The sequence below is a fragment of the Drosophila subobscura genome, chromosome E (assembly GCF_008121235.1).
Source record: "Drosophila subobscura isolate 14011-0131.10 chromosome E, UCBerk_Dsub_1.0, whole genome shotgun sequence".
Lineage (NCBI taxonomy): Eukaryota > Metazoa > Arthropoda > Insecta > Diptera > Drosophilidae > Drosophila > Drosophila subobscura.
Genome location: NC_048531.1, coordinates 18674929 through 18693682, shown reverse-complemented (window position 1 = coordinate 18693682; position 18754 = coordinate 18674929). Strand labels below are relative to the sequence as shown.

Here is an 18754-nt window from a genome sequence, read left to right as displayed (position 1 = left end):
CGACTTGGACTGCTTCGATGGAACTCGAACTGCTGGTAACTAGAGCCACGCCACGCCACCGATGAAGTTTCCTCTACCGCCACCCACCGCTGCTGACCTGCTGCTTTCTCCTCCTTACACATTTCGAGGGACTCTCTTGCCACTCATTCTGCTGCCTTTAGTGCTGCTGCTGCTTAGGGATGGAAGGGAGGATGGAGGGAGGGAAGCAGAGAGTTGACAACTTTTTTGCTGTCGCCGCGTTGTTTTAGTTTCAGCTTTTCCCTGCTACGCTTTACTTTTTTTCGCTCTTTTTTTGTTCTTTTTTTTTGAAGTGTAGTTGGTTTTAGTTGCTCCGCGATGTTTTCATTTTGTGCGCTCCTAGCCCCTGCCTCACCCCCCTTCCGACATTCCTCCTCGGCTCCTGCTCGACACAAAGTTAAATGCTTCTCTGTCGCTGATGCGCAGCCGGGCGGCACAAATGCGAAATGGCTACAAACAATTTGAAGCAATAAAATAAAGAGAGCATATGAACACAACAGGGGGGTGGTGGGGGGTAACTACTACTAGTACTAGTACGGCCCCCACCCTGGCCACACCCACTCCTAAAGCACACACACAATATCCCAGCAAGGAGCAGGAATAAAAGCGAAATTGAATTGTAAAATTGTTATTGTGCTTTGAAGTGCCTGCTGCCCCTACCCCCTCCCTACTGCATGTGGGCGTGGCAAGTCGCGTTCGCTTATGATTGCCACATCCTGGCGGGGGTTGCATATCTGCATTCAAATCTCTCGCAGCACAATGGAAAGCACTCAACTTGCCACAGCCACTGCCACTGCCACTGCCGCAAGTTAATCAAATTTCGAATATGCTCGCGGGCACCAAAAGGCACTGGGCATACCCTGTAGTAAGCGCTAAGGGGTAGGGTGGGGGAGCCATATGTAATTAACTTTCTGTTATGACTCTCGCTCTCTCTCCCCCTCGTCTAATTAGAAAAGTGCAAGGAATGTCGACTGCAGACTGCAGCAGCTTCCATGTAATGAACCCAAAATTGACCATAGGAGGAGGCCATAGAAGCGTAGCAGAGAGAGAGGGAAAGAGTGGGAGAGGGAGAGAGCAGCTCCTGCTGCTGCTGCTGCTGCCACATCAAAGCCTTCAGTCAAAATTTTAATTTGGGTTTTTGGATGCAAATTAAGCTCCCAAATGTTGCACAACAATTGCCACACACAGACGGAGAGAGGAGTGGTAGAGGGAGGGGCAGCAGGAGAGATTTTTGGCTGCACAAATTCTTTGCCGACAAATTGTTATGAATGTGCGATGCGAGCCGCAACCTCTCTCCCTCTCTCTCTCTGCTGTGGCATGTGCAAATTGCAAGAGGCTGCCATGGGCTGCACGTGGCTTTGGGGCACTAAGCCCTTAAGGTTTGCCAGCTACTGTCCCCAGCTAAGACTGGCTGCAAGTGTGTTTGTGTCTCAACGGCTTGCCACACTAATTGCCAGCCTTTGCCGCACCTGCTGCACCTGCAGCACCTGCAGCACGGCGCTTGCCATTGAATCGATATCCCATTTACGTTTTGCATCGATAAAACACACACAAATTCCACCCCTACTCCCCTTGCTTATTTAGCATAAATATAAATTTATTGAAAAACTTTCTGCGTTGATTTTACTGCATTTGGGTTGGCTATCAGAAAAACTTTAAATGCAACACAAATATATTTTCCGGCGGGGGGTAAAGTTTTTCATGGCTGCCTCCGCCTCCACCTCCACCTCCGCTGCTGCCTTGCATTTTATATGAAAACTTTTTTGTTTGTCAATTTTTTAATTTTCGTAATATCTTTCTTTTTTGTGCCGGATGTGCCAGTGTGCCCCTCCCTCATGCGTGTGTCTTTTGGGGAGTAGTTTCGGCACTGCTTTCGTGTGTGTGTGTGTGTGTGTGTGTGTGTGTGTGTTTGTGTGCTTAAAGTTGCTAAACATAAACTTCCTGTTCTGTTTGTTGGAAAGAAAAATAAAGCCAGAGCATGCAGGCACATGTGGCACCTTCACTGGAAGCGGGAGCATCCTTTAAGAGCGGCTTAGAGAGCCTTTAATAGCCCAAAACAAAGCTAATTGCAAGAAAAACCCAAGCAAATCTTTTGCCATGCTCCAGCTTGTGGCTTTTATTTCGAATATCTTTTGACTTAGAGCCGGAAACTTTGTTTAAGTATTTAAATATTTGACTTTAGCCCCAGTCCAGGCCTGTTCCCTGGCTTGTCCTTGCTTGACCCACAGCTCAAATGTTATTTCGACTTCGAATAAGCAGCGGCAGCAGCAGCAACAATAACAATTTGATATGCAAATCCCAATGCTGCAACAATAACAACAACAACAACAGCAATTTGCAACAAAAGCCAAAAGATTAATGAGAAACTTTTTGTGTGGGGAGATTTGTGATTTTTATGTTGGGAATGGAATTAAAGAGCAGGCTGCCTGACTCCTCCAGCTACTCCTCCCCCTGCTCTGTGTACTCCCCTCTTTAGCATACAAAATGAGAGCAGCCGCCGCTGACAGCAGTTGCCCCTTGGGGCAGGTGGAAAGGATATAATGCAGAGGCCCAAAAGAGGGGCCCACCGACTGTTTATTTATTTATTATGCGGCCAAACACTAAAATGTAACTAAAATCAGGGACCCAGCCCAGGCACTGGGGCTCCTGCCAACACAAAATGTCTACACATGTCGCTCTGCCAGAGATACAACATGAGGGTGAGGGTGGGGGGAAGGGGGGAGGGACTGACATTGACGTTGACGCCACTTTGATATATTATGCACGCTTGAGGCCAGCAACAAATAATCAAGTATCAAATTCCACACGGAATGCTAACGAAAGCGAAGAGCCCGAGACCCGAGCAATTTTTTCCACAAATGGGAAGGCGGCGGCGGAGTCGAGCCCTTTGCCCAAGTCTTAAGCTGTCAGCCGGCGCCCCAACATAGGGCGGCAGCAGAGACAGAGGCTGCAAAGACAAAAGCCTCTGCCAGCACAGGTGGAAGGCAGGAAGTAAGGTTGTGCCCCGCCACGCCCCGCCCCGTCTGCGGTCTCTCAGTTTTCAGCTGGTGCGCGCGTGTGTGTGGCAAATGAACAATCAGAAATGCTCGTAAACGAAGGCCAAATGACAATCTGCTGGCATGCCACAGCCAACCAACCACATGGCAACATGGCAACATCTTTTTGGGCTCCCAAAAACCAAAGCAAAGAAACGCCAGCAGGCAGCAGGCGGACCATGGGACAGTGAGAAATGCTAAGCCGATTAACAAAGCATAATAGTTGTCAGTCAGTGGCAGCCAGCGACAATAGAGTTGTTGTCCTCCAGAGAGGGGAGAGGACAGACTAAAGTTGTTTGATTTTTCCATGTGGCACAAGGCAAGCGACCAACAGCCGAACCACTGGATATATTTTGCATGGAAGATCCCGCAAGTCAGGGATGGACATTGCCGAGGCTGTCTCTGGCACACAATTAGTATTGGGCCGCTAAGCTTTATTTGCTCATTAGTGTGTCTGTCTGTCTGTCTGTCTGTTAACCAATTGGACATATCATGCACAATCCGGCAGCACCCCAGCCAAACCCACCATGGAAGCAGCTTAACCTGCAAGCCAAAAACAATTCCGCAGCACTTTCGCTTCCGCTCTCTCTCCCACTCTCCCTCGCTGAACTGTCGACTGTAATGAGTGCAAATAAATTTCAAGTAGGCTTAAAATTTTCCACTTTTCTGACCTGGAAATTGCCCCAAACCGTGGCACCCGCCTGACCCAGCGCCGCTCTCCTTTTGGCTCCTTAATATTCAATGTAACCGCAGAAATTCATATACAAAAATAACACGAGCGTTAAGAGGGGCAAAAAGTGCCATGAATAAAAGAGATGGCAGATAGCCACAGCGAGTGGAGAGTGGGAAAAGTACACAGAGGGAGGGGAACGAAGCGGAGAGCGAGGCTACACAGCGAGAAAGCAAACGCAATTGAAATGAATTTCTATTTAACATTTTGCGGGTGGCCCCCCAGTTTTTCGTCTGTTGTTTTTGCACAGGAAAAAATGTACAAAAAAATATACAAAAATATAGTAGAAAAATCACAAGGACTGACGACGGACGCCCACTGAAGGCGCTCGCTCGTTCGCTTGCGCTGCCTTTTTGTGACGCACTCGAGGGCCCCCGATGATAAATGTCCCATCTGCAAAGCCATGAAATGAATGAAGTATGGCCACGCATTTTCTATACTTCCCCCCCAAGGCAAACAAGAGCAGCAAAAAGAAAAGCCACCAGAAATGGGTCGAAAGCGGGGGGCAAAAAGTCACACAGCAAATGGAGTGAGGCATCCGCTGGTTTCCTGTGCCTTTGAAGAAGAAAACAGAAGTAGGCTACTCCACATCAGGCGGAGGACAGGGGACAGGGGACAGCGAAAGTAGATACCCAAAGAAAAGCCAAAGAAAAGGCAAGGAAAATCTTGACAAACTCAACGAGCGGGGAGCGGGGAGCCGCTGCTTGTCATTCAACGCGCTGTCAGGCGGCTGCATCGGGATTTTTCAAACCATTTTCGAGAGCCAAAATCGAGGCGAAAGTTTTTACTGGACAACAGGACACACACACACACACACATGCACACAGACATGCGATACATGATACACTCACACACATAAACATAAGGACATGCGACAGCAGAGACTCGAGACTCGAGACTGGCGGCGACTTTTGACCAGGCCGAAAGTTGTTTTGGCTGCTTTTTCCGTTGTTTTCTTTCGTTTTTTTTGTGTTTTTTCCCGTTCAAGTTGATGCTTGACTTTGGCTTTTGCTCAGCTCCCATCCCATCCCATCCCCTTGTCCGCTACTAAGCCGATTCGATTCGCTTCGTGCGTGTGTGGCGTGGAGGCGTGTCGTGCGCCCCCTTTTGGACTGGTCAATTTGGTGTGCAAATTGTTTGGGTTGTCCCTCGGCTCAAACACCAATAATATGTTGATAATCTGGCTGAAAATAAGGACTAAGCAGGAAGGAGGGGCCAAGAAGAGAGAAGAGAACTTACCCGCCAAAAGCAAAAGCAAAGCTGCAAGAAAATTAAGAGAAAAATAAACAAATGTTAAAGCAAGGAAATTAAAGTTAAATTAAAATATATAAAAATATTAAAGATTACTTAAAGTCAAATTTAAGTTTAATTAGTAAAAATTAAAGCAAAATTAATGAAAATTGTAAGCAAAATAAATGAAAAATTATTTAAAATTGAACGAAAAATATATAGAAATATTAAATAAATAAATGAAAGATAAATGAATGAAAAATATATGACACATAAAATGCCAAATGCCAATATTTGCTGCACAAACAAATCGAATTAAATGTTATTGTAATGAAGAAATCTACAAAGAAATGTTTTTATGCAAAAATCCACAGGGAAAAGAATGCAGACAACTATTAAATTATAGCATAAATAATTGCTAAATCGTCGCGAATTTAAAGTCCTTTCGACAAGGAAATGAATGCCCCAAGAGCCCACTTCTACGCTTTTGCCGCTCAAACAATAAAGCTCTCTGAAGAATTGAATAAGAAATAAGTAATTGAGTCAGTGCATTGAAGTGTGTGATGTACCTACATCGCCATCTACAGCTTATCCCTTTCAAGACTTATTTAGCAGGCGAACCAATTGCTCTGCCAAAAGCAACTCCAATTCCAACTCCAAGACTGCAGACTGACGGGCCAACAACAAGTTTCAGTTGGCCCAAGAACACAACTAACTGGCTCACTGCCTGCTGGTGCATGAGATCCAACAGATCTGGCGGTAAATCTGGCGTTAAATCCCTTTGGGAAACTTGAGATATGGACAGCCGAATCGAAGTTTACACTGGCCTCAAACTTAACTCATCAGATTTTGCCTCTAGCCTCTAAATAAGCATTTATAAGGCTGTCTGCGGTGGTTCCACGGCTCTCCTGCTGCTGCTGCTCTGCCAAGCAAATGGAAAACTTTGCCCTGCGAATGCGAGTGTGCCGCTGCCGCTGCCGCTGCCGCTGCCTGGGCCTCTGCCTCCGCCTGTATGTGGCAGCAGCGGCAAGCCAAACATAATTCCAAAGTTTTTGGCCAAAATGTTGAGTAGGTTGTTTTCATAGAAATGCGATAAATACTTTTCGAAGCCAGTACACAAGCCTCTGAGCAGAGGGAGCAGCAGCAGCAGCAGAGGGAGCAGCAGCAGAGTTCCAAAGGAAGTGGTCCAGCAGCGGTGGACTCGCAACTCCTTCTGCTCCACAGAGAGAGCTGCAAAAGTTGCCTTGGGAAAACATGAAAATGCCAAAGTGAAAAGTTTCTGATGGCGAAACAACGAAATTCAATTGAAAACATATAAAATCTAAATTTATGAAGTCCCTTCCAGCTTGAGAAGCACACCTCCCCCTCCCCCTCCCCCTCTGTGGCTAAACTTTGACTGCAAAGTGAAACAATATGCAACCCCCCCCCCTGGCCGCAGGCGTTGGACCGCTGCATTGGCCTGGTCCTGGTGCTGCTCTTCCCTCCTGCAAATTACGTTCCACCGTGCACAGACTGCTCATACGCACTGTTAATTGAGATGGATACATACAGGCGGAGAGCAGAGTGGAATGTTCCCTGGATTACCGCAACTTGAAGCCCGGCTAATGCACTCCACTCCACTCCTTCGCCGCCGCCGCCGCCTCCGTCTCCGCGCTCATTGTTGGCCATCTTCTTGGCCAACTTTTTTGGTTACTTTTGCAAAAGTTTTGCTGCCTCTTTTTTCTCGTACTTGAACTTTGGCCTGGCCTCTTCGAGCGCTTATTTATTAGCCGATTTTTATTATTTGATGGCCAGCAAAAAAAGTTTTCTCTGACCAGCCTCGAGGCAGCAGCCGACAGCAGCTCTGCCGCAGTCGCAGTCTCAGTCGCAGCTGCTGCTGCCATCGAAAACGTAATCGAAATCGAATTTCGGATCCATAACAATTTTCGGCATAATTTCCGCACGCATAAAACGCTGAAAATTCCATTTACTTCGATAATGCAACGACAAAGGGAACGCAGCAGCGGCAGCGGCAGTGGCAGCATCGCTTTGTCGATCCACGCAACCCAATTTCTTTACACACAATAAACTTTATGTTGATTGAATAAAAGTTGCGTCAGGGGCACACACGCACACTCATGCCACACGGCCTTAATGGCAGGCAAACTTTTCACTTTAAATTAAATTACAGCGCAAAAGAGAGCGAGAGAGAGAGAGATGGAAGAGAGAGTGTAAAGAACTGCTCAAAGTGGTTGGGTTGTGGGTGGGGCTGAGGTGTGGTGTGGCGTGGCAGCAGCAGCCGCCAGGCACAATCAGTTTATGTGTAAAAGCTAACGAAATCAGTGCCATGTCTATAACAATATAAAAGCAACGTTCAAATCGACCTGGAAACAGACGCACACAAAGGCACAAAGGCACACACAGAGATGGCACTCGTATTCGTAGCACATGCAGTTGGGGGTTTTACTCACCGTTCTCCTCCTCAATGTTGCGTGTCATGGTCGTGGAGGAGCTGACACGAACACGTGTTGCTGCAGCCGCTCGACCATTTAGCGTGGACAGAACGAGGCACACCAGCAGCAGGCAGCAGCAATGGTAGAACGAGGCCTGGCCCATGATGGCCCCTGCGCTCTCACGATATCTGTGTGCCGCTTCTCTGGGTGTGGGTGTGTGTGTGCCAAGGAAGGCAGTGGCTGCTTCGATGGGTGCTGGTTGCAGGTACGGGCTCTCTGCAGTTCCTTTGGTGTGGCTGCTCCGCTCCTTTACACTTTTCGCTGCACGAGCAACATTTTGCTGTGGCTGCTGCTTGGGCGCGTATTTGATTTGCAATTTATTTCAGCCCAGCTGCGAAAGAGAAATAAAGTCAGAACAGAGCGAGATGCAAAGAGAGAGGGATAGAGAGAGAGAGAGAGAGAGGCTAAAAGAGTCATGCAACATTTGTTGACATGTCAATAAATAAAGTAAAACAAAATGCAAACACAAACCAAAAATAAAACGACAATTTTCATTCCATTTTTGCCAGATAATTGCAGTTTTACTGTCGCTGTCGTTGCTGCTGCTGCTGCTTCTGGGAGGGGGCGGGGGCGGGGGGAACGGGGTGTAGAATTCTATTGTGGGAAATTTATTTAATTGCCTTTATATTCGGTTTTTTGGCAAATTTGTAAGCAAATTCATTGCACTTTTAGTGCCCCAGCCAGCCAGCCAGCCAGCCAGCCAGTGAGAGACAAAATGTAATTTATGTGATTTTTGTACAACTTTTATTGGGTTAATTTGTTTGTTTTCACTCATGAATTTATGGCAATTGTAAATGCGCGTTGTTTATGCGTATAAAATGTTTAATTTATGTAGTATTTTGCCAGTCCAATTACGGATCCAAACGCATTACAGAGAGCAATGCAAAGCGAACAGCCAAAACGATTGTCCAAAATGTCTCGCTGCTTTTTGGTTTGTTTCAAATTGGTTGATTGGCTAGGAGTTAGCCGCGGATTTATTTTGTTGCAGACAATTGATATTAACATAAAGTATTGTCATGGTAAACGTAGCAGAGATGGGCATAGTTTTTGGCATCAAAAGAGATGCGAATTGAGGCTGCCAGAGTTCATGGCTTTATGTGTGCTTTATTTTGCTTTCTGCTTTTTTTATGGTTCTTTAAGCGCTTTCTCAAATGTTTAGCTGTTGCTTAAATTTAACAAAAATAACCAGCCAACACACACATGAGTAAATGTCCCCGAAAAACCTAATTAAGGAACTTCTGGCGGGGTGTCTCACATTTTGACAGCTACAAATCAGAGGCCATTTCCGCGCACAGGCAGCGTCACGTACACACACACACACACACGTACACGTGTACGCCTTAATATTTTAAAACATATTCCAGGGTGTGTTCTTCTTTTAATTAAAGATTATTTATAACATCCACTAAGCGGAAAGCAGTGAGAAATCGGCACTTGGAATGCCGCCTGCGTACATATTTTGGTCATAATTTATGTGGCCCCATATAAATGACTAACAACACACGGCACACGCTGGCACACGGCACACTGGCACACTGGCAGGACAAGAACGATGGGAAGATGGCAGATGCCAGGCTGCAGCAGCAGCAGCAGCAGCGGGGCGCGTGTAGATCTTTAAAGAGCGAGGCAGCAGCACGAGGCGGGAGGCCCAGAGGAACGTGCCACCATCAAAGTTCAATATGACGAGGTCGACGCTGACTGACGATGATGGCGACCCAGAAATGGGCATGGAAATGGATGTAGAAATGGGTCGGAGTCGGGGTTATGGGCTCTGCCTAACGAGTGCGAATTTCTCGCTCGTTTTGGATGGATTTTGCGTTGTTTTTTTCTTGTCTTTTGCATCTGCTGGCGTCTGCTTTTACTTTTATGTAGCGAAGCCAAAAAAGAAAGCAAAGAAAAACTCAATAAACGATAAACAGGAAAACGGAAATCGGAAACTGTTTCTAGACTACGACAAGGACGACTACACTGGCAGTGGCAGTGGCAGGCAGGCAGGCAGGCAGGCATCGACTGGCTTTTATGATATATTGACTTGCTCCTGGGCGCCCCTCTGCACCCCTCTTTATCGCAGGACTCATCGCTTTTCGCCACCGCACTACTAATTTTATTTCGTGAAAGTTTTCGTGTGTTTTTACATTTATTTTTGTGTAGATTTTTGTGTATAGATTTTTATATTGGTACGCCACGGTCGTAAATATAAAATTGTGGCACAGGTCATGCACCCACGCTTCAGAGAGTGGCCGGAGTGCCTCTCGGCACTTAATCATATTTTCGACTCTCTCTCTCTCTCCCAGTGTCGATTGTCCGACCGTGTGGAGTGTCGTTAATAAATTGACTGGCCCAATGGTTCTGCCATTGCCAATAAACCAAAGCGGAGTGCCCAAAATGGAAACGTGAATCGTTTTTTGCTAAATAAAAATAATAAAATTCAATTTCAATGAAACAAAACCCCGAAAAAATATATTCGGCAGTGCAAATATTTCGATCTAATCTAGAAATATATGCGAAAAATATTCCCAAATATATACAGAGTGCATGTGTGTGAGTGTAGAGTGCATGTGTGTGTGTGTGTGTGTGTTTCCATAATTGAATCACGGCGCAACGGTGAAAGCTTTGATTGAAAAATATGCGAAATAAATGTGCGAAAGAGCTTCTCGATTAAATGTGAACATTTCCTGTGCACCTTCCGCTGCTGGTTTAAACTCTTGGAAAATGGAAACATTTTGAAGCACTCGAATCTGCTCTTGAATCATCCCAATAAATGCCATCAAATGAATCACTTGACGCTGCCTGATAACACAATCATTGTTCAACTTTTAATTTGGCAACCATCAAAGCGTGACCCCACAGTGGGATGCGATTCGATTGGATTGAATTGGATTGAATTGGCGTCTCGATTCCCTTCAGGGCATCTTTAATGTGTCCCACACACACAAACAGCGAAAATCCATTTACTTTGCTGCCAAAACTTTTGCGCAAATCAGTTTAGAGTCGGGCAAAAAATGGGAGAAAAAGAAAAATATTTGAGCTTGTGTGCAGCCAATAAAATGTGACACACATTAGCTAATGCCAGCCCAGAGCGGACCCGACCCTGCGTGTACGTAACCTACTGGCTGCCACACATTGTGCCAGTTTTTGCCATTGAGGCATGCAACCAGCACGACGACGATCGACATCTGCACTTCAATTTACAAACTTGCAAAGTCAGCAAAATGTCTGGCAGTGTGTGCTGTGTGTGTGTGTGCCTGTAGGTGTGTGCATGTGTGGAATGTTTTCCGGCTGCAGCTGCTGCTGCAAAGTGTGTCGACTCTTTTCCATTTCCGACATGCAAGCTTCCCTCCGCCTTCGCCTCTGCCTCCGCTTTCGCCTCTGCCTCTGCTGCTCGTACTCGTCGCCATGTAATGAAGTGAAGTGTGTGTTTGCATTAAAATGCAATTTGAAGTGCAAAGAGTTACAATATTATTATGGCGTATTATGGGCATGTCGAGGCCAAGTCCTTGAGGGATTCAGAGCAGAGGTAACACACTCTCCCACCTCCTCCCGCACCTGCTGCTGCTGCCGCTTTTTACTGCGGTTTATGGCCGCTAAGTGAGCCTATAAAAAACGGGCATGCATGGCTGGATGTTCAAGTACATTTTTATGCATACTAAAAGAATACTGCCACAGGGGAAGAGAGGCAGTGGCTGTGGCATGAATGTGGCCAGCAATCAGAGCGTTCCACACTTGGCGTCAGCGTCCTGCCAGCTGTTGATGCGCCCGCCAGAAGGATGCTAATTTTGTGTGGTGCATGGCGCACACTTGGCACTGCTTTAAGGGTTCATCATGCCACTTGCATGTGACACAACGCTTAACACTCTTATCACTCGACAGCAGACAGCAGACAGCTGCTGGGCATGACCTTTGCACACTCGCAAATCTATTATGTTGCACACTTGTTTGTTGCCCCCAAATGGTTCAGTTTACTTGCTGCATATCGCATTTCTTTGCTAACTCGCTTCTGTTTGGGGTTTTTATAGATTTGCAATTGTTTTCGAATTTCATAATTAATTAAAGCAACAAAAAGCCCGCAGCGGAGCATGCTGGGAAATTAATTTGCTGGGAAATTGCACAAATAAAGAGCTTAACTGAAGCATTTAACGAAGCATTTCCTATGCACTGTGGAATATGATACATGTACAACAATTATCCCAAACTGATGAATGTTGCCCTAGGGCTGGGACTCAATGGAATTTCTATACGGAATTAATGTGTTTCACAGCTTAAGCGAACAGAGAAGGTTAGGAGCAGCAGAAAGGCAGCATATATGATCGCATAATCCTTCCAAAATGTAAGTACTTAATATTAAACTAATTAAAATTAATATTAAATCAAATACAAGAAACTTTAGCCACTTTTTCAGCGTATCATAACAGTCGCAAGACTCTATTTTAGTACGGCAAATCCATGTGCATATCTACCATATAACTACTCAATATTTTGCCTGAAATATTTTGTGGAATATGAAATGACCTTGTGCTCTAGTTTCTCTGCACTTCAAGCGCCTGCCCACCCAACAGCAAGCACTTATCCGAATTTGTAGAGGAGAGCACACACAATTTCTCGGGCATAACAACAATTTCCCCCTTGAATTTAACTCGAATATCAAATAAATTTCCATTCAATTTGCATTCCTAATCTGATTATTCGTCTCGCATTCATTCGCATTCACAGATTTTGCACCTCCTGTTGATGTCAGACAATTGTAGTTGGCCCCCCTCGGCCCCTGCCCCAGCCCCTGCCCCACCCCTTCATCTTAATCAGTTCCAATGTCCGACCGCCTGCAGCTCAAGAGCATTCTCCAGCAGAAGTGGCAGCCTTTTCGAGTGGCACATTCGACAGAGACAGAGAGACGGACGGACGGACGGACGGACGGACAGTGTGTAATGAAATTACACGCACACTTCAGCAATTTAGCAATTTAAACAAATGTATATTCTCCTCGACAGATAGAGGAGGGGAGAGAGAGAGAGAGAGAGAGAGAGAGAGGGGGGGCTGGTGGTTGTGTGTTGGGTTGGGTAACATTTCCCATTAGTTGATAGTTCGTATTTCATTCCAACCGCTGCCTCACTCCTCAGCTGCCCCCTAGTCGTCAGGGTGCAAGCAATTTTGCACTTATGTGTGGCATGGCATGAAATATGATGGCATTTGCCACACACAGGCGAGGCAGCAACAGTAGCAAATAATACAAAAGACCAACCCAAAATGCTCAGCAATAACAAATGTTTTTGTGCAATTTCCATGAGCAGAAGCAACGAAAAAAACCTCAAAATGCTAGACAGGGCTTTGTGAGGCAAACGAGTGGATGCCCTGCAGCAGTTGCGCTTCCTCCTAAATATTTAGTCTCTAAAATACATCCTCCAGATCTACTTTATAGAATCGCATAAAATCATAGCACCTGCACTATGCCCCACCCCTTAGCCAGCCCCCAAGCAGTGTATCAAAAGCGCAGCTGAGCATGGAAATCGCTTCAACTGCTTTACCGGCACACACACAGACAGAGAGAACGAGCCCACACCCACACACCACGAGTCCGGCAACAACGCAGAGTAATCCAAGCGACGCCATTCACGGATTTCGTGCGCTTTTCAATCGCCGCTGAACGAGCGACCGTCAGTGCCGCAGCTGGAAAATTGACTTTCATTGAGAGCAGAGACGCTTTTTAGCGTTTTGTATTCAGTTGTCCGGGGATCATCGCAGTGGGGGATCTTAAATGCTTTGATTTGCGCAATTTCGGATACAGCAACCAGTGACAGCGACAACAAATTGCCAACAACAACAACAAAACAACACGAAGAATTTTGCGCTTACATTGCAATAACAATTTGTGTGTGGGCTGCTGCTACAACGACAACGATGACACTGACGCGACTAAAAACGCACTTGAAACGCACTGGAAACGCACGCGTTTCTGTTTTAGGGACTTTCTGTGGGTTCTCCGTTCGTTTTTTCACATTTTCCCACGAACTTTACCGATCGGATCAATCAATTTGTAGAGGCTTTTGATTTGTACAGATTTTTGTGGGGGGGAGATCTTTCTTTTCTTTGCAAAAATGATTGCCGCACCACGGCCACACACGCACGCAGCCAACGAACCAAACCCGCGACAAATTCGCGTACAAAACGCTGATAAGGAATTCCCGTTAGTTCCGACCGTACCCGCGGGATCGCAAACTCTCACTGAAACGACTTTTATGGTACACACTGTGGCACGGACGGGAGCCGAGAGCCGAGCATCCAAGCAGCACCCAAGCACGGATGCTGTGCTGTGCCTGTCAGCCCCGAAGTGCCCCAAAAGCCGAGCCACACGCTCGTCGCCAATGAGCGAGACGAGACGAGACGTGACCGAGGGCATGGCACGATGCGGTGGCAAAGCACGACACGCTGAGGCGGCTGCTGGGGATAACAGAGCGCTGTTAAAAGTTTAGCAACCTGCAACCAGAAGCTGTGTGTTTTTTATAGCAAGCTTTTGGGCTTGGGTTTCCGGTTAAATGTGGCAAGCTAAGGGTTAGCGCTGCAGGTGCATCATCCAAAGGATCTAAACTACAAATTTTGATTCAAAATCCTGAGGGAATGTGAATTGCAAATGAACGGCAGCTCGATTTATGGCAAATGTCTAATCTTGTTTACATTTCAAATTAGCCTGCGGCATTCCGGCACTCTCTCTCCGCACTCTCTGGGCTCGCTCTCTCTCGGCTGCTGCTCTCGGCTTTTGGGAGAGCGCAAAAATCTTCTCACGATGCTCTCGCTCTCTCTCCTGCGCAGCTTGTGCTAAAAATCAGCTGTTTTTTGGGTGTACTAAAAGTTGCAACTGCTTTTGGCTGCTTGGACCTCAGACAATTTATTACTTGAGCGCCATGAAGATTAATTCTATTTATATTTGGGTTATCTATGTTGCAGGGAATGTGCATTAATTATGGACATAACTGCTAGAGTTTCTATGATAAATATTTGACCAAATAAAACCCAAATCCAGCTTATATCTGCCAGTTATTTGACGCTAATATTGCTCCATTAATAACCCCATATCATGCCCCACATCATCCCACACACATCATGCCCCTTTTGCCCGATGGCACATCAATCAAAAACCCACCTGTTGCAGGGTTCAACCATCAATCAATGCAGGTGCAACCCATGCCAGGGGAATGCAAATGGAAAAGCTAAGGGAGAACATCTAGAAACAAAACAGATAAGACTTCAGGACATAGCCCAGTCTTTAGCCCTTAAATTGTAGTCACAAATTGTTAATCTAACAAATAAATTGTTATGCAGATTAACATGCAGATTAACAGACAGACACACGAGCATCCACCACTCTCTACATTCGTTTCTCTTAATCGCTTGACGCGCTCTTTGCAAAGAGAGCGAATCCTTTTGTCAAAATCCTGCCAAAAAGTGTGCCAAAATAATCTCTGAAAATTGAGAGCTTTTTTATGGCTGCTGTTAACTGTGGCCCCACGTAGAACTAGGCCAAATCGAGAGTCTGCCCTGCCAGCCAACCCCGTGCCCCATGCCCCATGCCACACTGTATCTCATATTCACTTCTGCTGCTGCTGCTGTTGTGCCTCGGCTCCTGACCCTCGGTTAAAGTCAATTTCCACTTGCACAAGTGTTGGTCAACTGTTTTTTATCAGCTCGTAAACATGGCAGTACAAGTTCATTTTGGTGTTGAAAGCCGTGTACTTCTCTCTGCCTCCCCCCTCCCTACCTCCCCGCTGTCGTGGCATGTGGCATGGGCAGCTGTAAAATGAACTCCACACACTGCCGTGGCCGCTGACATTTTTAATAGCAAACACAACACGCAACGACTTTTGCACATGAAATAATGCCCCTCCAAGCACTAAGTAGTCGAGTGGGTTCGAGGCGAGGAACAAGAGCAGAAGAATGCACCATGGGCGGAAATACTTGGAGCAATAAATGTGCAGAGAAGAGAGACTGAGGAAAGGTTTCCTTGTAGCTAAAATACCATAAATGTTGCATGCCAAAGAAAACCAAAGAAATTCTCGAAATAAAAGGGAAGAGTCACAGCAAATCACGCAGAAATATCATGAATAAATATCAGAACAGATGAAGATGATCAAAACTAATGCAATCAAAGCTTTGGAGAGTTTTTCTTAAGAATCTTGCACGCAGTCCTGGCCCTGCCTGCACTTCCAGCTAATCTTTTGAGTGCCTTGAAGCAAATTTCTTCCACTGTTCGGTGCTGCGCCTTCACATGCTCCAGCTCTTGGCTGCCCGTTTTTGTTGCTGTTTGTTTGTTGTAATGAAAGTGTTTTTTTTTTTTTATGAAGTGCCCGCATCCTCGCACAACGCACACGCAGCAACATGCGTGTCCTGATCCGGTACTGCCCTGCTTCAGCCCCGTCCTGTCCTGCCACTGTGCCAACTACAGCTGCAGCTTCTAGTGCTGGTCCTGCTGCTCCTTGTCTGCTGCTCGTTGTAGCCAGTGAAATATGACAAAAAGTATGCTCTACAGTTTCGCCATTTCCGTCACTGTTGTTGTTGTTGCTTTGTTGTTGTTGTTGTTGTTGTTAGCGCTTTAATGGCGAAATAGAAAAGAAAGTCAATGCCGAGGAGTCGCCTGTGCTTGTTAGTGTGTCTAACACTCGCATGTGTGTGTGTGTTGCGTGTGTGTGCGTGCTTGTGTGGGTGTCTGCAATAGCAATAAAAATATATTTCACAAACTGCTGGTCCCCGTCCACCCCCGCTGCCCTGTGGCACCACACACATCTTTGCAAAAACCCTTTTGTATGTGGCCCGGCGCTTGGATTTTTTTTGTACGCTACCAACCCCCCCGGTTAGCCCTCTAACAGTCACGCTGGCCATTGTGTGTGGCAGAGGCATGCAAAACAAGTTGGCTACAACAAATTATTGGAAAATCCCAGAAGTTTTCACTGCTCCTCAACTCTCTCGCATGAGCAAAAAATATGACAATAAAAAAAACGCACGGAATTTAGATGTTTAAGTGGCGACTAAAATATATCCTTTGCTGTGCGAAAGATTACTTGAGAAAGATTTTTTCTAGAGCCAATAGCTAGCCCATTGGAAAGTGTGTGAATACGTTCAAAATATGTTGAAAAAAGGTTGAAAAAGGCCTGAACATAGGTTGAAAGTATCAAAATTTAGCTGCCACCTAGAGCAGTTCTTTTCAATCTCCAATATGTGGAAAGGCACACAAATTCTTCTCAAAATACAGTGCTGAAAAATGCTCCTTTTGGCTTCAACAAAATTGAGAAAGCTTTATTAAGATATTTACCGAAGAAACAGCAGAATCTCCCTCTAAAGAAACACAGAAATTGTTCTCAAAATATAATGATGGAAAAGGCTCTTTTGTGGCTTTAGAAAATTAACAAAAAATAACCTAAGAAAGTGCCTGAATTGTCTAAGAGTCACAGAAGAATCTTCCACTCTACGCCAACATTCATTTATTCCATTATGCAAACACAACACTGACATCCAAGCAGCATCTATAGCTGATAGTTAAACACTATCAATAAGTACCAGCACGCTCTTTCTCTCCACAAAATACCCTTTGAAACAAAAACCGTGGAAGCGAGTAAAAATATCGTATAAAAAAAAAAGAAAAATACAAAACTTGCTCCAAAAACTTCAGCGAAAGCCAACAACAAGCATATAAAATGTGTTTTTTTTTGCTGGTCGCAGTTTTGCGACTGTGATTCGTATCTAAAGGATACGCCAGCGCCCGAACACACTCCTTATAGCAAGGATATGCTTACATATGTGTGTGTTTGTAACTGTAACTGTATCTGTATCTGTGGCTGGTGGAGTTATGCCACTAAAATACATTTTGCTTAACGCGCTTGAATCGTTTCTGGAACTGGTTCCCTTTCCCTTCCGCTCTGCCACTCTTGACTCGACTCTGGTGACTGGATTTTCATTCTACGACTCAAAGTGGAGAGGATGTGTGGTGTGGTGGGGAGAAGGGTAGGGGAGTGTTTGGTGCGGGGAAGGATGGAGATCTTGTTGTGTTTCACAGCCATAACGATTTTCTTTTCAATTTGGCTTTAGTGCGTATTTTGTTCTAATTTTATTGCACGTATTAAAATATTCTTTTGGCCCCCTGCAGCAGCCGCTTTCATTCGCATTTCCCGTTCCCCTTTCGCTCCCCTTTCGAGGGCCTGTTAACACACAATTTTGTGTAGCGCACACACACACACAGTCACTCCCAAATGTATACGCCCATAAATAGCAATAGGTTCTGGGGTTTCGTTCGGGGGTTATTCCAATTTTGAAGTTCTGGTCGCATGATAATATATTTTTTATGTTATTTATGGCTGTGCCCCTGCCCCGCGCCTGCTGACTTTTGCTTAGCTGGCAGACGATTTATATTTTTCGGCCAACTCTCCTGCCTCTGCCTCTGCCTTTGTTTTAGTTTTTGCCTTCCTGCTTTCCCCCTTGCATTTTTACGACCACTGTTGCTGGGGCATCGTTTTGTGGCTGTTTATTGTTTTGCGATATAGGAATAGATCCTGCATTGAATCCCTATCCCTGCCATGTTTGTCCATTGAATGCGGTTGTCATTCCGTTGTTGTCGTAGCTGTTCCCTTTCTTCTTTATTTTATGTGTGCACCGGGGAATTATGCAGATTTTGTGTGTGCCACTGGAATGGCTTTCAAATATTTGCAATGCATAAAATACTTTCGAGTACGTACAGCGAGGATTTTCATTTTGATCCACTTTTTATTCACATTTAATGCAATTCTAAAAAACATAAAAAAATATATAGTGCAGTCCCCGCACCCCTCCATACCCTTCCCGCTTCAGTAAAAACAGAGAGCAATGCAAACAATGGAAGCGAATTGGCAGCGGCGGAGGAGTGGAAAATTATTTTTGGAATTTCCTCAAAATGTGGGCCAAAAATGTTTGTCTGCCACTTTGCCGGATACTTGAAGCGGGGAAGGAGAGGCAGGAAGTGTGCGGGGGAGGGGCAGTAACGGGTTGTGAGGGGTAAGGGTACTGTGGAGGCAGGAACGGACTGTTGCTGGCAATTAAAATAACGCTCTGCGGACTGCAAGGAAGTTTTTTTGTTGTTTTTTCATGCCTTAACTCTTCAATTTAAGACTTTGCTGAAATGTAACTCAATTTGTCTGTCCCTCTGTCTGTCTGTGTGTGTGTAACAATCTGCAATCTGGGAATTAGTTGTATTAAGTCGCAAAACTGTGCAAGCCGAACCCAGTTCAAGTGCAATG

General features: G+C 45.5%; 1 protein-coding gene across 7 annotated transcripts in view; it reads right to left on the bottom strand.

Annotated features, from left to right (window-relative positions):
- LOC117890622 (nephrin) overlaps nt 1-13769 on the bottom strand; it is a 61923-nt gene extending 48154 nt beyond the window's left edge. For 2 of the 7 annotated variants that reach the window (XM_034795565.1, XM_034795567.1), the window contains exons 1-2: nt 7464-7810; nt 5023-5043 (exon numbers count right to left, since the gene is read on the bottom strand). In XM_034795565.1, coding sequence (XP_034651456.1) covers nt 5023-5043; nt 7464-7608 — 166 coding nt within the window. In that variant the 5' untranslated portion in view covers nt 7609-7810. Of the gene's footprint in view, nt 1-5022; nt 5044-7463; nt 7837-13352 lie in introns of those variants that run through there. The other 5 variants (XM_034795564.1, XM_034795570.1, XM_034795569.1 and 2 more) reach the window with 5 other exon arrangements.
- Nucleotides 13770-18754: the final 4985 nt, after the last annotated feature.